General features: G+C 35.8%; 1 protein-coding gene across 1 annotated transcript in view; it reads right to left on the reverse strand.

Moving 5' to 3' along the window:
- ARHGEF38 (Rho guanine nucleotide exchange factor 38) overlaps positions 1 to 16,352 on the reverse strand; it is a 109,946-nt gene that overhangs the window by 19,880 nt on the left and 73,714 nt on the right. Inside the window, exons 6-7 of the mRNA XM_006216154.4 lie at positions 7,662 to 7,861; positions 4,505 to 4,638 (exon numbers count right to left, since the gene is read on the reverse strand). Coding sequence (XP_006216216.2) covers positions 4,505 to 4,638; positions 7,662 to 7,861 — 334 coding nt within the window. The remainder of the gene's footprint in view (positions 1 to 4,504; positions 4,639 to 7,661; positions 7,862 to 16,352) is intronic.

Here is a 16,352-nt window from a genome sequence, read left to right on the forward strand (position 1 = left end):
TTAGTATCTTAAACCCCTTAATATTGTTTATCTAGAAAGCTTTTCATTAAACAGGGGACATAATTCTTTGCAATACACACAAAATTCAGCACCCTCTGCCTTAGGCTCTCTGTGCCCTGACCCAGTTGGAGGCATATAACAATACACTGAAGCGAATTTTTTAAAATGCAAGGACCCATCGTATCTATTTTATTCTGTGTATCTTGGCTCGGACTCAGATGATTCTAAAGTAAGCAGTTCAAGGATCACACTATGAGAAATATTGTTGAGTTCTACTTCTCTGTTGCCAAGCCTCACCATGCTGCTTTATTTTGGTGGAATATGCTGCTGTCCCTTTTCTGCCTTGCCAAATCCTGTTTTTTGCTTTTTTTTTAAGGACTTGCTCAACTGTCACCCCTTCTATGAATCCTCCCTCTAATTTCTATTCTTTCCACTCCAGAAAGTTAATTTCACCCTCCTGTGTGCTCTCACAACACTAGTTAATTATTTAAGTGAGTCTCTCCACTGATGGATTGCAAGCATTGGAGATGAAGTATCTTTTCTTAATAATAATAATTGCTAACATTTATTAAACACTATGTTTCAGACATTTGTACTAAAACCTGTCTTCCATTTTCTAATTTTTATTGTTACACAACCCTATATGGGGTAGATGCTACAATTAATCCCATTTTAGAGATTAAAAAAAAAAAAAAACAAGTTCCAGGAGGTGTGGCAGAGATCGTGAACATTCCTGCCATTGACCGTCTACCAGTAGAAACTGTACCTCTTAAGATGCAGGTTTAAGATGGACACACAGCCGCCCCGCAAGAGAGACTACCCCTTCCAGACTCCCTTGCAGCTGTCTCTGCCCTTGTAACTGGATCTGGGCAAACAGGATGTGAGTGAAAGTGACATGTTTCATTTCTGAATCTTGGTCTTGTAATATTGTCCTAGGGACTTGGAGTGAAGACATGGCAGTGACCCAGTTTCAACGAGGCAGATAAAGACAGTGTGTTTAGGGAATGGGACAGCACAAAACTGGGGAGAACTGCGTCCCTGAGAGATCTTGTGCAGCACAGCCCACCTGGACTATTATCAGAGAGAGAAATAAAAGACCACCTGAGTTAAGCTACTACGCTTTGGAATCTCCTTATGACAGAAGCTTGGCTTTTACCCTAATATGAGAAGTTAAAGTAACTTACCCACATTCATAGGTAGGACCAGGATTCCAACCTAAGCTGTCTGAATTTAGAACCTCTTTGCATTTGCAATCTCTAGCAGTGTCAGGTACATAAGAGTTCGATACATGTGTGATGAATGGAATAGAATTTTCCTCTTGGGTAATAGTTTTATACCCTAACTCCACCAACTATTTCACTTGAGTTGCTGAGAAGTGCAAAATTGACTGATTTGAGATTTATCTTTTCTGCAGCCAGCCTGTGGAGCTGATTTTCTGATTAACAGTGAAATGCTTCATTGCTGACAGGACATCCTCTCAAAAGATTAAAGGGAAAATCTAATTAACATCCCTTCAGGCAACCTTAACTACAATTCATGCTTTTAGTTCACAACTGAGAAATATCAGAAGCTGATGGCAAATACGTTAACGACTGAAACAGTATATACAAAAGCCTGCCTAGAATTAGGACCTGCCTATTGTTCCTCAATAAAATCATCTTGGGTCAGAAGCAAGATCCCAAAAGTAGAGGAGAAATGTCTGCACTGCATTTACACATGCCCACGGAGACTGCAGTCTCTTCTCAAATGAATTCCCAATTCAATTTTATTACAGCTGTCTTTATTTTTTTATATTTTTATTGAAGTATAATTAGGTTACAATGTTGTGTCAATTTCTGGTGTACAGCACAATATTTCAGTCATGTAAGAATATACATATATTTGTTTTCATATTCTTTTTCACCATAAGTTACTACAAGATGTTGAATATAGTTCCTTGTGCCATACAGTATAAACTTCTTGTTTATCTATTTTGTGTATAGTAGTTAGTATCTGCAAATCTCAGTCTCCCAATTTATCCCTTCTCACCCCATTTCCCCTCTGGTAACCATAAATTTGTTTCCTATGTCTGTCTGTTTCTGTTTTGTAAGTAAGTTCATTTGTCTTTTTTTTTTTTTTAAGATTCTACATATAAGTGGTGTCATATGGTATTTTTCTTTCTCTTTCTGGCTTACTTCACTTAGAATGACAATCTCCAGGTCCATCCATGTCACTGCAAATGGCATTATTTAATATTTTTTATGGCTGAGCGGTAATCCATTGTATAAATATACCACAGCTTTATTATGGCTGTCTTTAGTTGAAATGTCTGGATTTTCCTTTTCCTGATTTATGACCACACATCCTATGTGTCCCAAACTTCCCACATTGTAGTACTACATTGAGAACAGGGACCTAGAGTTACCTCCTCTATACATTGGACCCCGTGAACCCCTAGAAGAATATAAAGAAGTAAGTATGAGAATGACACAAGCCATGTGTTCTAAGAATGTCCATACTGGATATGGTAGTCAGTCCAGCCACAAGAGGAAGAGAGAATGAGGTTTGGAAGAAGCTGACTATACTCACAGGTCTTGGAGGGGTGGGGGATTTGGAGGGTCACTGCATGTCATGCAGGGCCACAGGGGAATCACTGAGTTTGGGTCATTTGGCAGAAAGGAGCAAGGGGAAAGTCAAGGCCAAAACCTTTATGTGGAGTTTCTATGGGAAGCTGGGGGAAAACCCCATAGAAACAGCTGGGGCAGGGTAAAAAGTTGAGGACTAGCTTGTTTGAGTAATTCCAGCAGGCTTTGGACTATAGAGGTGGTCTCTAGTTGGCCTTGGGATGACTGAGGGCAGAGGAATATTGGCTTCATGTGTGAGAGTTAGATAAGGAGGTCACTGGGGCTTTAGACTCAGGATTGGTTGTTTTGCAAATGAAAGAAGTGACCCCAGCTGAGTCCTTGGCGCTCTCTAAGAATGAGTTTGCCCTGTGAGGGTTGTCTTTCACTGGCCAGCAAGCTTTTTTAAGTGTCAAAACATCAAAAAGTACAGAAAGTAAAAGATATGATTGACACATCATGCATAAATTAGTTTTTATTCACTTGGGAAGTAAGAAGCCTGCACATTAAAAGGTAAATAATAATATTTTATGTTCAATATAAAATAATGATGATGATAGTCAGTATACTGCGTGCTTACACATTATGTTAAGTACTTTATATGCATCATCTCATTGAATCCTCAGAACCAATTTATGTGTTAGTTCCTACTGTAGTCCTCAATTTACAGATGATTGCATTGAATTAATGTGCCCAAAGACAAACATTAAGTGGCAGAAGTGAGGTTCAAAGCCAGCTCTGAATGACTTCAAAGACTTTGCTTTTAATTTCTGTGCTGACTCATACAAATATTAATGGTGCCAAGATGGAGATGCATTTAGTAAGTGTGTTAGCCATTCAGGAGAGGAATAGATGACTCCTAGCTTAGTGGTCTGAAAGCTGCAAAGACTTACTGAAAAGAAAAAAGACCACAGCAACCAAAGAGTGTGGCAGATCAGAAAAGCCATCTAAAATCAATGCTGAACCAGTTGCCACTTGTTCAAATGAAAACTTTGTTAGAGATGCCCCATAATAAAGGATGAAATCAGGCAGCTGAGAAGAGGGGGAAAGCACTACCTAGTATCTTAAGAACTGGTCTGTCTACTTTTGGTTAGCAGCCCAGTGTATTACTCCTGGGCCATGAACTTTCTATCTTGTGATTCTCAAAGTGTGTTCCATTGATCACTTAGTTCCAGGTCAATTAGCTTAAAAACACCCAGAGTCTTTGTGAAAATACAGACTTCCAGATGGAACCCTGGAATCTTGTAGCAAGCTCCTCAAGTAATTCTTAGGCACATGAAAGTCGGAGGGCCTTTGCTAACCCACTCATTATTTATTAGGGGTTGAGAAGAAAGTGGCTCAAGCCAGGCTAAACAGCTGGCACAGAACAGTTACCCAGTAATATAATGTACATCTGGGGGAGGAAAGGGAGAACAGATAGGAAAAGTCACACTAAGGTAAGTGCCTAAACACTATTTTTATAGGTGAAATAAATATAGGATGAACATCAAGAGAGTTAAAGGAAATGAGTTTTGGTTGGTTGTTGTTTTTTTTTTTTTTTTTAAAGGCAGAAGCAAGACAAGGATGAAAGGAAGGCATTGCCTTGGGTGAGATATGCTAGTTGATGGTGAGTGTCAGGACCCCTGGGGCATCCTTTGTTGAGCTCTGTCCTTATGTCTTTGTCTCTCCTTTGTCCTCTTCCTGAACAGAAGCACCACAGATAAGAAAGTGTCAAAAACATCCCCACTCCATATCCCCCCAAAGGGAGAGAGAGAGACAGAGAGAGAAGGTAACAGCACTGGGCAATCACCTTGATTCTCAATGTGTACTAGAAACAGCTCTGATAACAACAAAACAAAACCTCACAAAAATATCAGCATTCATGTTCCCCAGGAATGTGTGTGTGGCCCAGGAAGAAAAATTACCTGTGATTCTCCTCTGGTCAGAATCTTCAGATGGTTTGTCACTCTTTTTGATTTCTTGCTAATTGAATGAATATTTAGTTTTGACAATTTATCTTTAAGTGATTCATCCTCATCATTCTTCTTGTATTTTAGAACTGAAATGGAAGAATGCAATAACATCTTTGAATAGGTGCACTGTAGAAAATGTGTATTTCATATAAAGTACTCAAGATTCATATTTACATTTGATTTAAAAATCTGTATTTTTGGCCCTTTGTTGCAGATGCATATGCTCCAACCCCATGCAGTCATGGCTCCAGCCGCCTACCCCTCTGACCTTCAGAAACTCCGCTGTCGAAGGGCGTGAGCTCCTCAAAGGCCGAGGTTCATTAACCTCCCACATTAAGGAAATCCCTGATACTGGAAAAAAGCCCCTTCTCTCTCTCTCAGGTGATACACATGCTATCTGGGGTCCCTAGAGTGACACATCAAGACCTAACTCATGAAAAAACAACTGCATCTGACATAAGGAGACTTCACGTCCATCCTACGTTGGTCTTCGCTGGCTGAGAGATTTGGGGTGAGTTCAGTCACCTCTCTGAGTTTTACTTTTTTAATTTTAAAAATATTTTCACCTCTCGTATAATTCAAAATGTTAAATATTCCTAACATTCGGTTTTGGTAAGAGTGTGGAGGGAGGGACATTCTTATACACTGTTAACAAGGAGTAAACCAATAGAGTTTTTGTAGGGGACAATTTGGCAGAATCTTATAAAATTAAAATATTTATAGTGTATGTCCAGGCGGTCCATGTGTAGAAATCTGCTTTCCATAATCAAGCATTCAGGGTTTTGTTTGCTGTAACATTTTTTCTAACAGCCGAGTGTTGGAAACAATCTAAAAGTTTATCCATAAAGGTATAGTTTAATAAATTATGATGCTCATGAATGGAATACTATGGAACCATTAAAAAGAAGGTGATATTAACTTGAAAAATGTTCATGATATATGATTAAATTTTTAAAAAGCCCCAGCAAACTGTAGTACCATCCATGGGGCAGAAGGAAGGGAAGAAGGAAAAGAGAAGAAAGGAAGTAGAAAAAGAGACAGAAACTCCAAAGAAAACTTACTAAAATGTTGCCTTTGCAAATGGGAATCATGGGAATAGAAAAATTTTGTTCTTTAAAACTTTGAAATTTAAAGTTTAAGCAAACAGAAATTTGAAGTTTAAGCAAACAGGAAAGTTAAAATAATATAACAGCTATTATCCATCTCCCAGCTTTGTCAAATCTTATTTTGCCTTGTTTCTAATCTTTCTGTTTTAAAAAATATCACATAACAGTTGAAGCTTCTCTGATTCCCGCCTTTGACCCCTAAAGGGAACTGTGATCCTAAATGATGTGGTTTATTATTCCTGTATCTATTTTCAGGCCTTTACTCTGTACATATGTTGTCATACAATACGTGGTATCATTTCAAATGTTTTCAATCTTTATAAAAATGGTACCATATTGCATACATTTTCTGCCACTTTCTAATATACTTTTTTAAAAACTCAACATTGTGTTTTTGAGATTTATCCAGTTGATAAATGTACTTTCATTAATTTTATGTTCGTCTGGTTTCATAGTGTATCATATAGTTTATCCGTTATCTGGATCAATATGTCAGTCAGTCTGCATTTTCTTTGTTTGCTTGTTTCTTTCTCTTTTTTTCCCTTTTTTTCTTTTGCTATTACAAACAATGCTAGTTCCTAGTGTACCTTTCTATGAGCTTATGAGCCAGTTTCCTAAATATCCAGAACCTGATTTTCTGTGTCTTACGTGTGTGTATCTTTAATTTTACTAGGTATTGTCACACTGTTCTCCAAAGTGATAATTCCAATTTACATTCTCACCTGCAAATTGAGATTCAGCACTTAACATTATCCATTAAAAATCTTATTGCCAATCTGGTAGGTTGGGAACACTATGTCGTGATTTAAATTTGCATTTCCCTAATTATCAGTGAAGTTTAGCATTTAGAAACTTCTTGGCCTTTCTGTGAATTGCTCATTTTATTATTAACCTTTTTCATATTAGAATGTTTGTATTGTTGATTTAATATGAATAATCATATAGTCTAGATGATAATCCTTTGTGGGGTACCTTTTCATTTTGTTTATGATATCTTTTACTCTACAACTTTCACTTTTTGCTCTGTTTTCTTCTTTATAGTTATAATTTATTAATACAAATACATACTACTTTAAATAAAAATTTAGAAAATTAAAAACAACAAAAATAAATGAAGGAGTTGGACCAATTAGCCCCACAGTCCTACCATTGCTTTAATGTTGAACTGAGATTTAACATTAGAAGTACAAAGCCAATTAAGAATGTGCAACAATTGTATTTAATGTTTGTATTTTTATAAATTTTCTTTTTTGTGTTGTAACATTTTAAAATTTCTATATTTGAAATATATTAAATATTTGGTTTCACTAAATTAAAAATAAAAGAATATATGGACACCAATCACACTGAGAGAGGACCCACGATCTATCCCAATTCATTACACCTGGGATGGTAGGAACCATCTCATTCTGCCTCCTGTTTTGAAATCTATATTCTACTTTAGAGGTGAATTTTATGTCTTAGCTTACAAATACTTATGAGTAATTTGTTGATTTGAGAAAGAAATATATTTGGTCCCTTCACTGGAGTAATTATTGCCCCCAAATACCTGTTCTTTGTGTTCCAGAACCAAAGGAGCCTGATGTGTTAGCTGGGCCCCTCACCTGGCTCTGCCCTTCTCACCACCGCTTTTCAGCTCTAGCTTTTCACTGCTCCCAGCACCCTGGCCAGGCCAGGCCTCCTTCCTACTAGACAAAACACCAGTGACAGGTGCTGTGGGTTTCTTCAGCCCACAATACATCACTAAGCACACAGTGGTCACAAGAGGTTGAGCATAGGGCTGTTTGATAAAAAGTGGTCATTTTTTTTTTGATGCCTCATGATCTTCTCCAGATCCTGGCTGGCAAGGCAAAACCACCCTCTCCTCCCTAGCCTCCAACTCTAGGTATCAAATGCTCATGAGCACGACAACCGCTGTAGCTCCTGAGACATTCCGGTTCTCAGAAACATAAGCAGAATCCTCCAACCATGGAAAACACCCGATTTACCACATCTCGTCTTACCTAGATCTTTCCGTCTTTTAAGTTCATTAATGTTTACGTTAATGTCTTTCACCGCAGCAAAGGCATCCTCCAGTGCTCTGAAGTCTGGGTGGGAGGGAGGGGTGGAGTTCCGGAGTTCGCACAGTAATAGGGGGTACTTCATCACACGCTGAATTGGTTTGATCATTAAAGAGCCCACGTCCAGTAAGTTTGGCTTGCCTCTGCGATAGAGAGAAATAATATCAGTTGTACACACATTTGTCTTATTAACTCCTTTTTATTTTTGTGGTTATTTTTATGATTGATTAATCCTAGAACTGTTTTTCACCTCTCCCCTCTTCCATTTGGCTATGTTCAATTTCTAAATGAAAGTGAGAGCAATGGATGACAGAAAGAAGCAAGGCTGAAAGGTCCTACTACTGAAGGAAATTTAAAAGAACACAAAGTATATTTCTCCACCTGAAAGGGTGAAGATTTCCATCCATGTTCCACTTAGATTTTTTAAAATAACAGCCTTTATAATAAGAGTGAGAAATAATTTCAGACTGCCAACCAAGAAAAATATATTTTCTTGATGGTATTTTTGTGAATATTAAGTGAGGAAAATAAAGTCATTATTTAAAAATCTAAACAGATGATTTGTCCTCTTTCTTCTACCAAATTGAAAACTTGAATTTATAATGTTTCAGAGGTTCTACCATGGTTTCCAAAAGAGGTTTATAATACATGCAATAGTTCTCTAAATATTATTAATACCATCACTATCACTAATCATTGCTATCACACGATGACTTTCTGTGACTTTCCATGTGGAATAATTCTCAGCCAACAGATCTTCAAAAGTGAACGCTCATTCCTGATTCTTCTTTTAGGAGATTCTGAGATGGGACTAGATCCATTGCAACTGGCCAAGCAGCTCACAGTAAATGAAAAAGCTAAAAGCTTAGTCATACCATTGTCCAAACCACTGTACTCATTTTTTTTTTTAGCCAGAAAACAGTGGTTTCTAAAAGCCTCTTTATGCAAAGAGGCAAATAAAGAGATACGGTACATGGAACATGGATGAAAATTGCGCTTTGAGTCCCTTCGAGTGGACAGATACACTCATGTGTTTTCCTTTAGGTTTTTATTTAGAAGATAGAAAATACAGACACGTTTGAAATCCCAATAGGTGGATTTTTCATTCTTCAATTATTATTTTTCAAGTACTAATATGGGTAGAAAACAGATCACATAATTGTAATAGTGAAATGGATCTAAAGCCGTTGAACAAAATTAGAGAAGTTGCATTCTTGGAAAAGATCTGAAGGCATTCTAGAGACCATCTATTTGAACTCTTCATTTGATAACTGAGAAACTAAGGAACTGTGACTATCACGTGTAAGCACACATGTGCAGACGCACACACACACCACTCTGTCACATGTGCCCATTTAATTTTCATTATAGCACTTATCACTATCTGAAATCATCTTGTATCTCTGTTTACCAGTTTATGTTCAATTTCTCTGTCACCAGTATATCTCTGGCATGACACATATTCTCTCAATGAATACTTGCAGATTGAAGTGATAGTCTTCTCAGATTTTCTGTAATGTGCTGTTATTTTACATTGAATTTTTTTCAACAAAAAATGTACAATGGTCCTGAATAAATGAGGAATTTTATTTACATGCTGAGAAAATGATAATACCATAATAATATAGACAAAGACTGAAGCAAACCAAAAGGCAACATTTTTAAAAGGAAAGCCAAAATAAATATTAAAGGTTTACAAGGGAGTAAAGAGTTGTTTTAATACGATTTATCTTGTACTTCCTACCCATCTGCACCAAATCTGCTAAGGAGAGGAGGAAGGGAGGTAAGGAGACAGGGTGGCAAGGAAGAAACAAGGGAGAGAGGGAGAGAGAGATGTCACTGGTTTCTGAGAGACTGGGTCAAGTGGATGGGGAAAAAATGTAAATCTATTATGAATACTAAAAAATAATGACTAAAACCATGTTTTCTAACTGATGGTGTATCAATAGCAGAACATTTGAATATGAAGGACCACATCCTTATATATCTTAAACAGAAATTCTTCAACAATACAACAGTTTAGACATTTAAGTAGAAAAAATTCCCTTAAAAAAACAAGTTAGGAATATGAAAAGTATTAACTTGACTAGAAGAAATCATATTACTCATACGAATATGATCAGAATTTCTTCTGAATTTTCTTTTGACTGTCACCAAATATTAGTTTCTTTAATCGTCTAAGAATCACTGAAAAATATTATCAAAATGTTAATATAATCAAACAATTCAGTTAACCAAAATTCAGTTTTAATGAGATATTTTATCAGTGTGGCCTATTATTATATACATATTTTTTATTTTTTATTACAAAAAAACCCCCCGCAGATTAAAGAATATACTTGTATCTTTGAGCTGCTCTCCTTTCTCGCTTATCAAGATTTGTCAAAAAACCACCCTAGGCCCTTGAGTTGTGTCCAGATATTATCATTACTTCTTTTTGTATCACTGTTTGGCATCTGTTCTCTCCCTTTTAGATTTTAAATGATAATAATAACAATTATAAATGATGACTTTCTCTTAAAAGCATCACAAATGCAAATATTAAAAAAGCTTTCTCAAAAATGAGAAATCTCCCAGACACCTTTGTCTTCATCTGCACTTTGGACAGTTGCCCAAGTCATGAACAACGATGTTCTGGCATCTGCATCACAAAGACAAACAGTATAGTAGGAAAGATAGAGGCTGTGTTACCAGATAAAGCCACTCCAGGCATTCAGTGCCACAAAGCTCCCCTCATCTGATCTCTCCCAGTAAAACTGAGTTCTGACGATTGTGCAAGGCAGAGGAGCCTTCTATGGGATATAACCCCGCTCAGCCAATCAGCCAGTTATCACATGCCTCCCCCACAGAAAGTAACCAATATGTTATGCTGAACACTAAGGTAGTTATTAACTTACAATTTTGTTTCCTCTGTCTTATCATGAATACTTTGGGAAGTATTTAGTACCAAAAGTAGTTACACTAATCTCATCACAAATTATTACTGGGATGTTACAAATTCAAGTAAACACAGCTGTCTTTGTTTTAGCAGCATCCAGTTTTGCTACAGAGTTTTACATCAAATACAAGGAAACAATTGCACAATGAAAATTAAAAAATAATATTGAAACAATACAAAAACTATGATGAAAACAGGAAAAGAAACAGATATTTAAGGCTGAGGTACATCTATGTTTCTTAAGTAGAGGGAGGAAATGAGAGAAAGAAAAACTAATGCAACTATTGATCATATTACTTTGAATTTCCTCTATTTTATGGACACAAGTATCCTAAATTCAATATATATATATATTTTTTGAGAAGCTACAAACTGTCTATACTAATATACTAATTGAAATTTTTTCAATTTATTCTCCTTTTAAAACACCTGAAGTCAATTTCAGATAAAACTGTATATTGCTACATAAATAATAAATAAAATTTGTCACAATTTAAAAATAGCTTTGAAAATAAATACAGAACTACCAACAAATTTTAAATGATTTAGAGGGGATGAATGAATGGTAATTTATATAGCACACCAGAAAGAGCCAGTAATATGGAGAAGCAATAATTTAATCACTCCTAGAAAGGTTCATTAACTAGAGTTCTTAAGAACTTATGGAAGTGAAGAGAGAGGAATATGGGGATTAGAATAAGGATGAGTTGAAAACCTGTTTAGGAAACAGCATAATTTTTAGGGATACAAATAAGGGAGATAATTTAATGGACTAAGAAAGAGTTCTTGGAAATTAAAATAGAAATAAAAACTCACAAGTGATGGAGAAAATGCTTAGGAATTTCCAGCGAGAAGAGCAGAACAAAGGGATTTTTTAAAAAGGAAGGAAAAATATGAGAAAATTAGAGGACTGGTGTAGGAAGTTCAATATCAAAGTAAGAGTCCCAGAGAGAACAGAGTACATACAGGGAGGAAATGTTCAATGACATAATTCAAGAAAAGAACATGAGTTAGCAGGTTGAAACAACTCTCTCAGTACACAGCACAACGGATGAAATAAACTCACACCTTGAAATTCATGAAATTTCAGGTTACTGGGGACAAAGAGAAAAGCCTACAGTTCTTTAGAGAAACATATAAACTAAACAGGAACAAATAAATGATTAGGAATCAGAAAAACCTTTCAATTTCTTGTAGCAAAACTGAAGGCTAGAAATGACAAGGAATTATCTTTATATTCTGAAGATGAATGATTTTCAATTTACAATTCTATACCAAATCAAACAGTATATAAATCAAGTGTGAGGATAAAATGTATTTTGGATATAAAAGTTCTTAAAATTTTACTTTCCATGCATTCTTTGCTAAATAGAGGAAATTACTGAAGGATGCTCTCTACTAAAAATAGGAAAGACATAAAGAGAAACTTCAGATGATGGGAGGGGAGTTCCTAAAAGACAGTTATGCCCACTGTCACCAGTCCAAACACAACTGATCAGAAGGCTCTGGGAGAGGCTTTTTTGGGGGAGATGAAATTGATAGCATACAAAATTCATCTGGTTGTCTTGAAGATGACTGTGAGTTCAGCATTAATGCTTAGCACAAAGAAAACTAAGAGGAAAAAAAAGACAATAGTTAACTCCCAGAAAAACAAGTAATCAGTTTATTCCAAGGTTTAGCTCTGAAAAGAAATTTACTCAGGTATAATCATTCAAACACTGATTATTGCTCTAGTCTAAATTACATTGTAACTACATGGGGAGAATGGAGAGGTGGGAAGGGTGTGTGTGTGTGTGTGGTGGAGATCGGGTAGGGAAGAAAGATAAATTATTGTCTTCCATAGAGGAAAGTCAGTACATAATATCTAAAAAGGGAAAACCAAACATGTTTTTAGAGTCATGAAGATAAATGCCAAAATAGTCAACTAAAAGTTGTGAAAATGCTTGTGTTCTGGTGAGGACCATTGAGGGGCAGGTAGAAGAGGGGACCACTATCTTAAATCCTGTAGAACTGTTTAGCTTTTTAAACCATGGGTAGATTTAATTTTAACAAAAGAGAAAGTTTTTAAAGAAGGGAACATGCAAGAATATTCAAGAAAATCCTGGAAGGGAAGAGTACTGGGCTGAGATTAGTTATACTTGATATTAAAATATAAAGCTAATAAAATGAAAGCAGTTTGGTATGGGTCCCTACATATAGGGACAAATGAGAAGCACAAAATAGAAAATCAGGAAATAAACACAAGGGCAGGTATAGCTCAGTGGTAGAGTGCCTGCTTAGCATGCACAAGATCCTGGTTTCAATCCCCAGTACCTCTATTAAAAATAAATAATGAATAAGTAAATAATAAACCTAATCACCTCCCCCCCAAAAGAAAAAAATTAAAAAAAAAAATAAATACAAATATGTGTGCAAATTAAGTACATGGTTAATATGACATTCAGACACAATGGGAAAAAATGAACTATTTAGTGTCAGTTAAAAAAACAAACTTGGAGTTTCTAAGTGAGACACAAAATCCAAATGGTACAGGAGAAAAAAAGTGATAACTCTATTTTAAAATTTAGCTCTGTAAAACTGTACAGGTAAAAACAAAAACGGAAGCCACTATATACTATGTTAAAAGTCAAACGATAAGCTGGAAAGATTATTTACAGCACATAAGACAGAAAAAAAGGCTAATACACTTGCTAATTCAAGAGTCCTTATCAATCTATTAGAAAAAGATAAACATCTCAATAAAAGTGAACAACCAATAAAAAAGATAAATCATTAGAGGTGAAATACTAATGATTAAACATACATGAAAATGCTCAAGATCATTTTTAATAAAAATTAAAACAATATAATTCTATTTTTGGCCTATTACATTACCACAAATATTAATTTTATCTAGTGCTGGCAAGTAATAGATAAATGGACAACTCATATATGGTAGTGGGACTCTAAATTAGTTCAAATTTTTGGCAAAATCCCTCTGATCTAGCAATCCCACTTTTAGAAATTCATTCTAAGAAAATGATCAAACTATGCAAAGATTATGCATAAGGATGAACACGTAAGTCAACCTTAGCAAGACAGACACAATTCAAGTCTCTGTAAGGGTTTGGTAAACTAAATTATGGTATACACATCAGGTAGAATATTATGCAGTCATAAAGCAATGTAGATTTATATTTACTGACATAGAAAGTTGTCCATGATGCATTGACGAACAAGGTAGCAAGTTGACATACAGGAAATATATAGCAGTGTTATTTTAGTCGGTGTGTCTGTGTAGAGGAAAAATTGCAGGGAAGGGCGGGACTCATGCAACGTTAAAACAGTTCAGTCTGGAATGTGACAACCAATTGTCTTCACTGTCCTCATTTTGGTTTTCTATTTCTTCAATAATTTAAAAAATACGTAACTTAAGAGAAGAGAAAATAACTTACAATGTTTTGAAATTGATTGAAACCCTGAGAGCTGCAGGTAAGGATAGCTAATCAGACAGAAAGCGCATAAAGAAAAGTATTTAAAAAAAATAAGATAAAACAGTGCATTTCTGGACGTAGTTAAATTAGAATAGGTATATTTTTCTTGCTTTAGAAAATGGAACTCGTATCAAATGCTTTTGGTGGGAACTCTATGGTGGGAGATTCTATTATTCTTGTCACTAATACTGTCTTTAAATGCATAAGTTTATAATTCAAAGTACAAATTTTAAGAAGTTAGAAATATCTTTGTCTCTAGTTTTTCAAATGTAGATTATAAAAAAGAAAAACAACTTTCAGTTTCCATGTGCAAGAGATTTTTTTCGAAGCCATTTTAAAACCCACATCTCTTGCAAATACTACTATATATAAAATAGATAAACTAGTTTCTACTGTAGAGCACAGGGAACCACATTCAATATATTGTAATAACCTATAATAAAAAAGAATATGAAAAGAATGTATGTATGTATGTGTATACTGAAACATTATGCTGCACATCAGAAATGGACACAGCATTGTAAAACAACTATACTTCAATAAAAATAAAATAAAATAAAACCCACATCTCATAAATGCACTACTCTTGGCTGCAACATTCTTGGTCATAGCTACGAAGGAGTCCAGCAGTCACAGAGCACTTGACATAGCCCTTTAGTCTTTCATGTAGCAGCATGTGTGCCTCCTGACCCGAACGAGAGAAACGGGGAAGGAAATAACTCATGGCAAACGCGGCTTTGATGTTCCTCCAACCACACGCTGTGATTGCTTTTCCTCCTTTGGAGTCTTGATGTACAGAATGGGCTGGAGGGGGCGCACACGCCTGCTAACTCCCACACAGCAGGCCAACGCTAGTACAATTTTAGCAGGTACTTCAATGCAATGTACTGTTAAAGTGTTCTGTGTGTAGGAGCCTGTGCATGTTAACATATTAGATGAATTGTTCACTTGTCTCTCTCTCTCGGTCTTTGGTGACAAAGACCTAAGCTCTAGGAAAAGAAATCTAAACAGAACTTGTAGCATATGAAGTTTCTCTCCTATCACCCAGCCATGTGAATCTGTAGCCCCGGGTACAGGCCAGAGGCTCAGGCTTTACAGTGAGACCACAACCCCCAGCTCTCCAAGCTCACCCACTGTCATGGAAGCCAGGAAGGCGCCGGTGTGTGAAAGGACCACTAGGCCCCTCTGTCAGGCACCTCTTCAAATTCAAATGATCTTGAACAAACCTACTCACATCTGTTTATCCCACAGATATTTTTTTTCCTTTTGGAAGGAAAGGCTTATAAAGTGAGAGAACTGAGTGCTTGTTTGGTATGTCAGAAACTAACTTCTCAGCTTGGCGGAGGTGTTATACAGCCTTCGTCTGCAGGTCTTCTTTGTGATGCCTCATTCTTCCACCTCACTTCTGGAATTCTGTCTCTCCTCATGCTCTACACTGAAGCATGAATGACAGATATTTATAGCTTAAATTAATACAATTTTTGTTTTGTAAATTTTGTTTCTTGATGTAATGTTTCAGGAGTTTAGAATACACACACACGCACACACACAGACTAGGGACTCAGGACCTTGGATAGTTGCTGACCATGCTAAGGCAAATATGTGCTTTTTAAAGTCCTAGTAAATTTGGCTTCCTGTTTAAGTCAGTATCATCCTTTCAATGTTAGTCAAGCTTTTCTTCTATAAAAATGGACATATTCCAAAGTGTATGAATGTGTCTAGCCTTTATAAAATAATTTCTATGTTGTCCTAGTGGCCAATTATTTCATCTTAATATTTCATTTGTATGCTATATATGTGGTTTTTTTTCTTCATAAATCATACAGGAGTCCAAATTTGAAGAAACCCAATATTTTACTCTAAGGCATAGGAAATCTTTTCTTTTGTACATTAATCTGTGTAACCTTCAAAAACATTATGGTATTAATCTGAGACTTTTTAGACTAATGTTGTCCATAGGAAGAAGTGTTTTTGGACACATTCAGATTCCTAAATATATGTGTGATGAGCAGTTCCCAAAGAGTTCCTGGCACCAGCAAACCTGTGATTTAAGTAAATTATACCCCAAGATTCTTCTAACAAGCTTAATAAGGTGCATGTAGTAATAATTTAATGTGTAAAATCATCTCAGACAAATTGGAAATAAATGCACCAATAATGTCTAGGGTAAATGTCTTTGAAACCTTATTTATTAAAAGGAATAAACATAAATGTAAAAACTAA

This window comes from Vicugna pacos, chromosome 2 (genome assembly GCF_048564905.1).
Source record: "Vicugna pacos chromosome 2, VicPac4, whole genome shotgun sequence".
NCBI lineage: Eukaryota > Metazoa > Chordata > Mammalia > Artiodactyla > Camelidae > Vicugna > Vicugna pacos.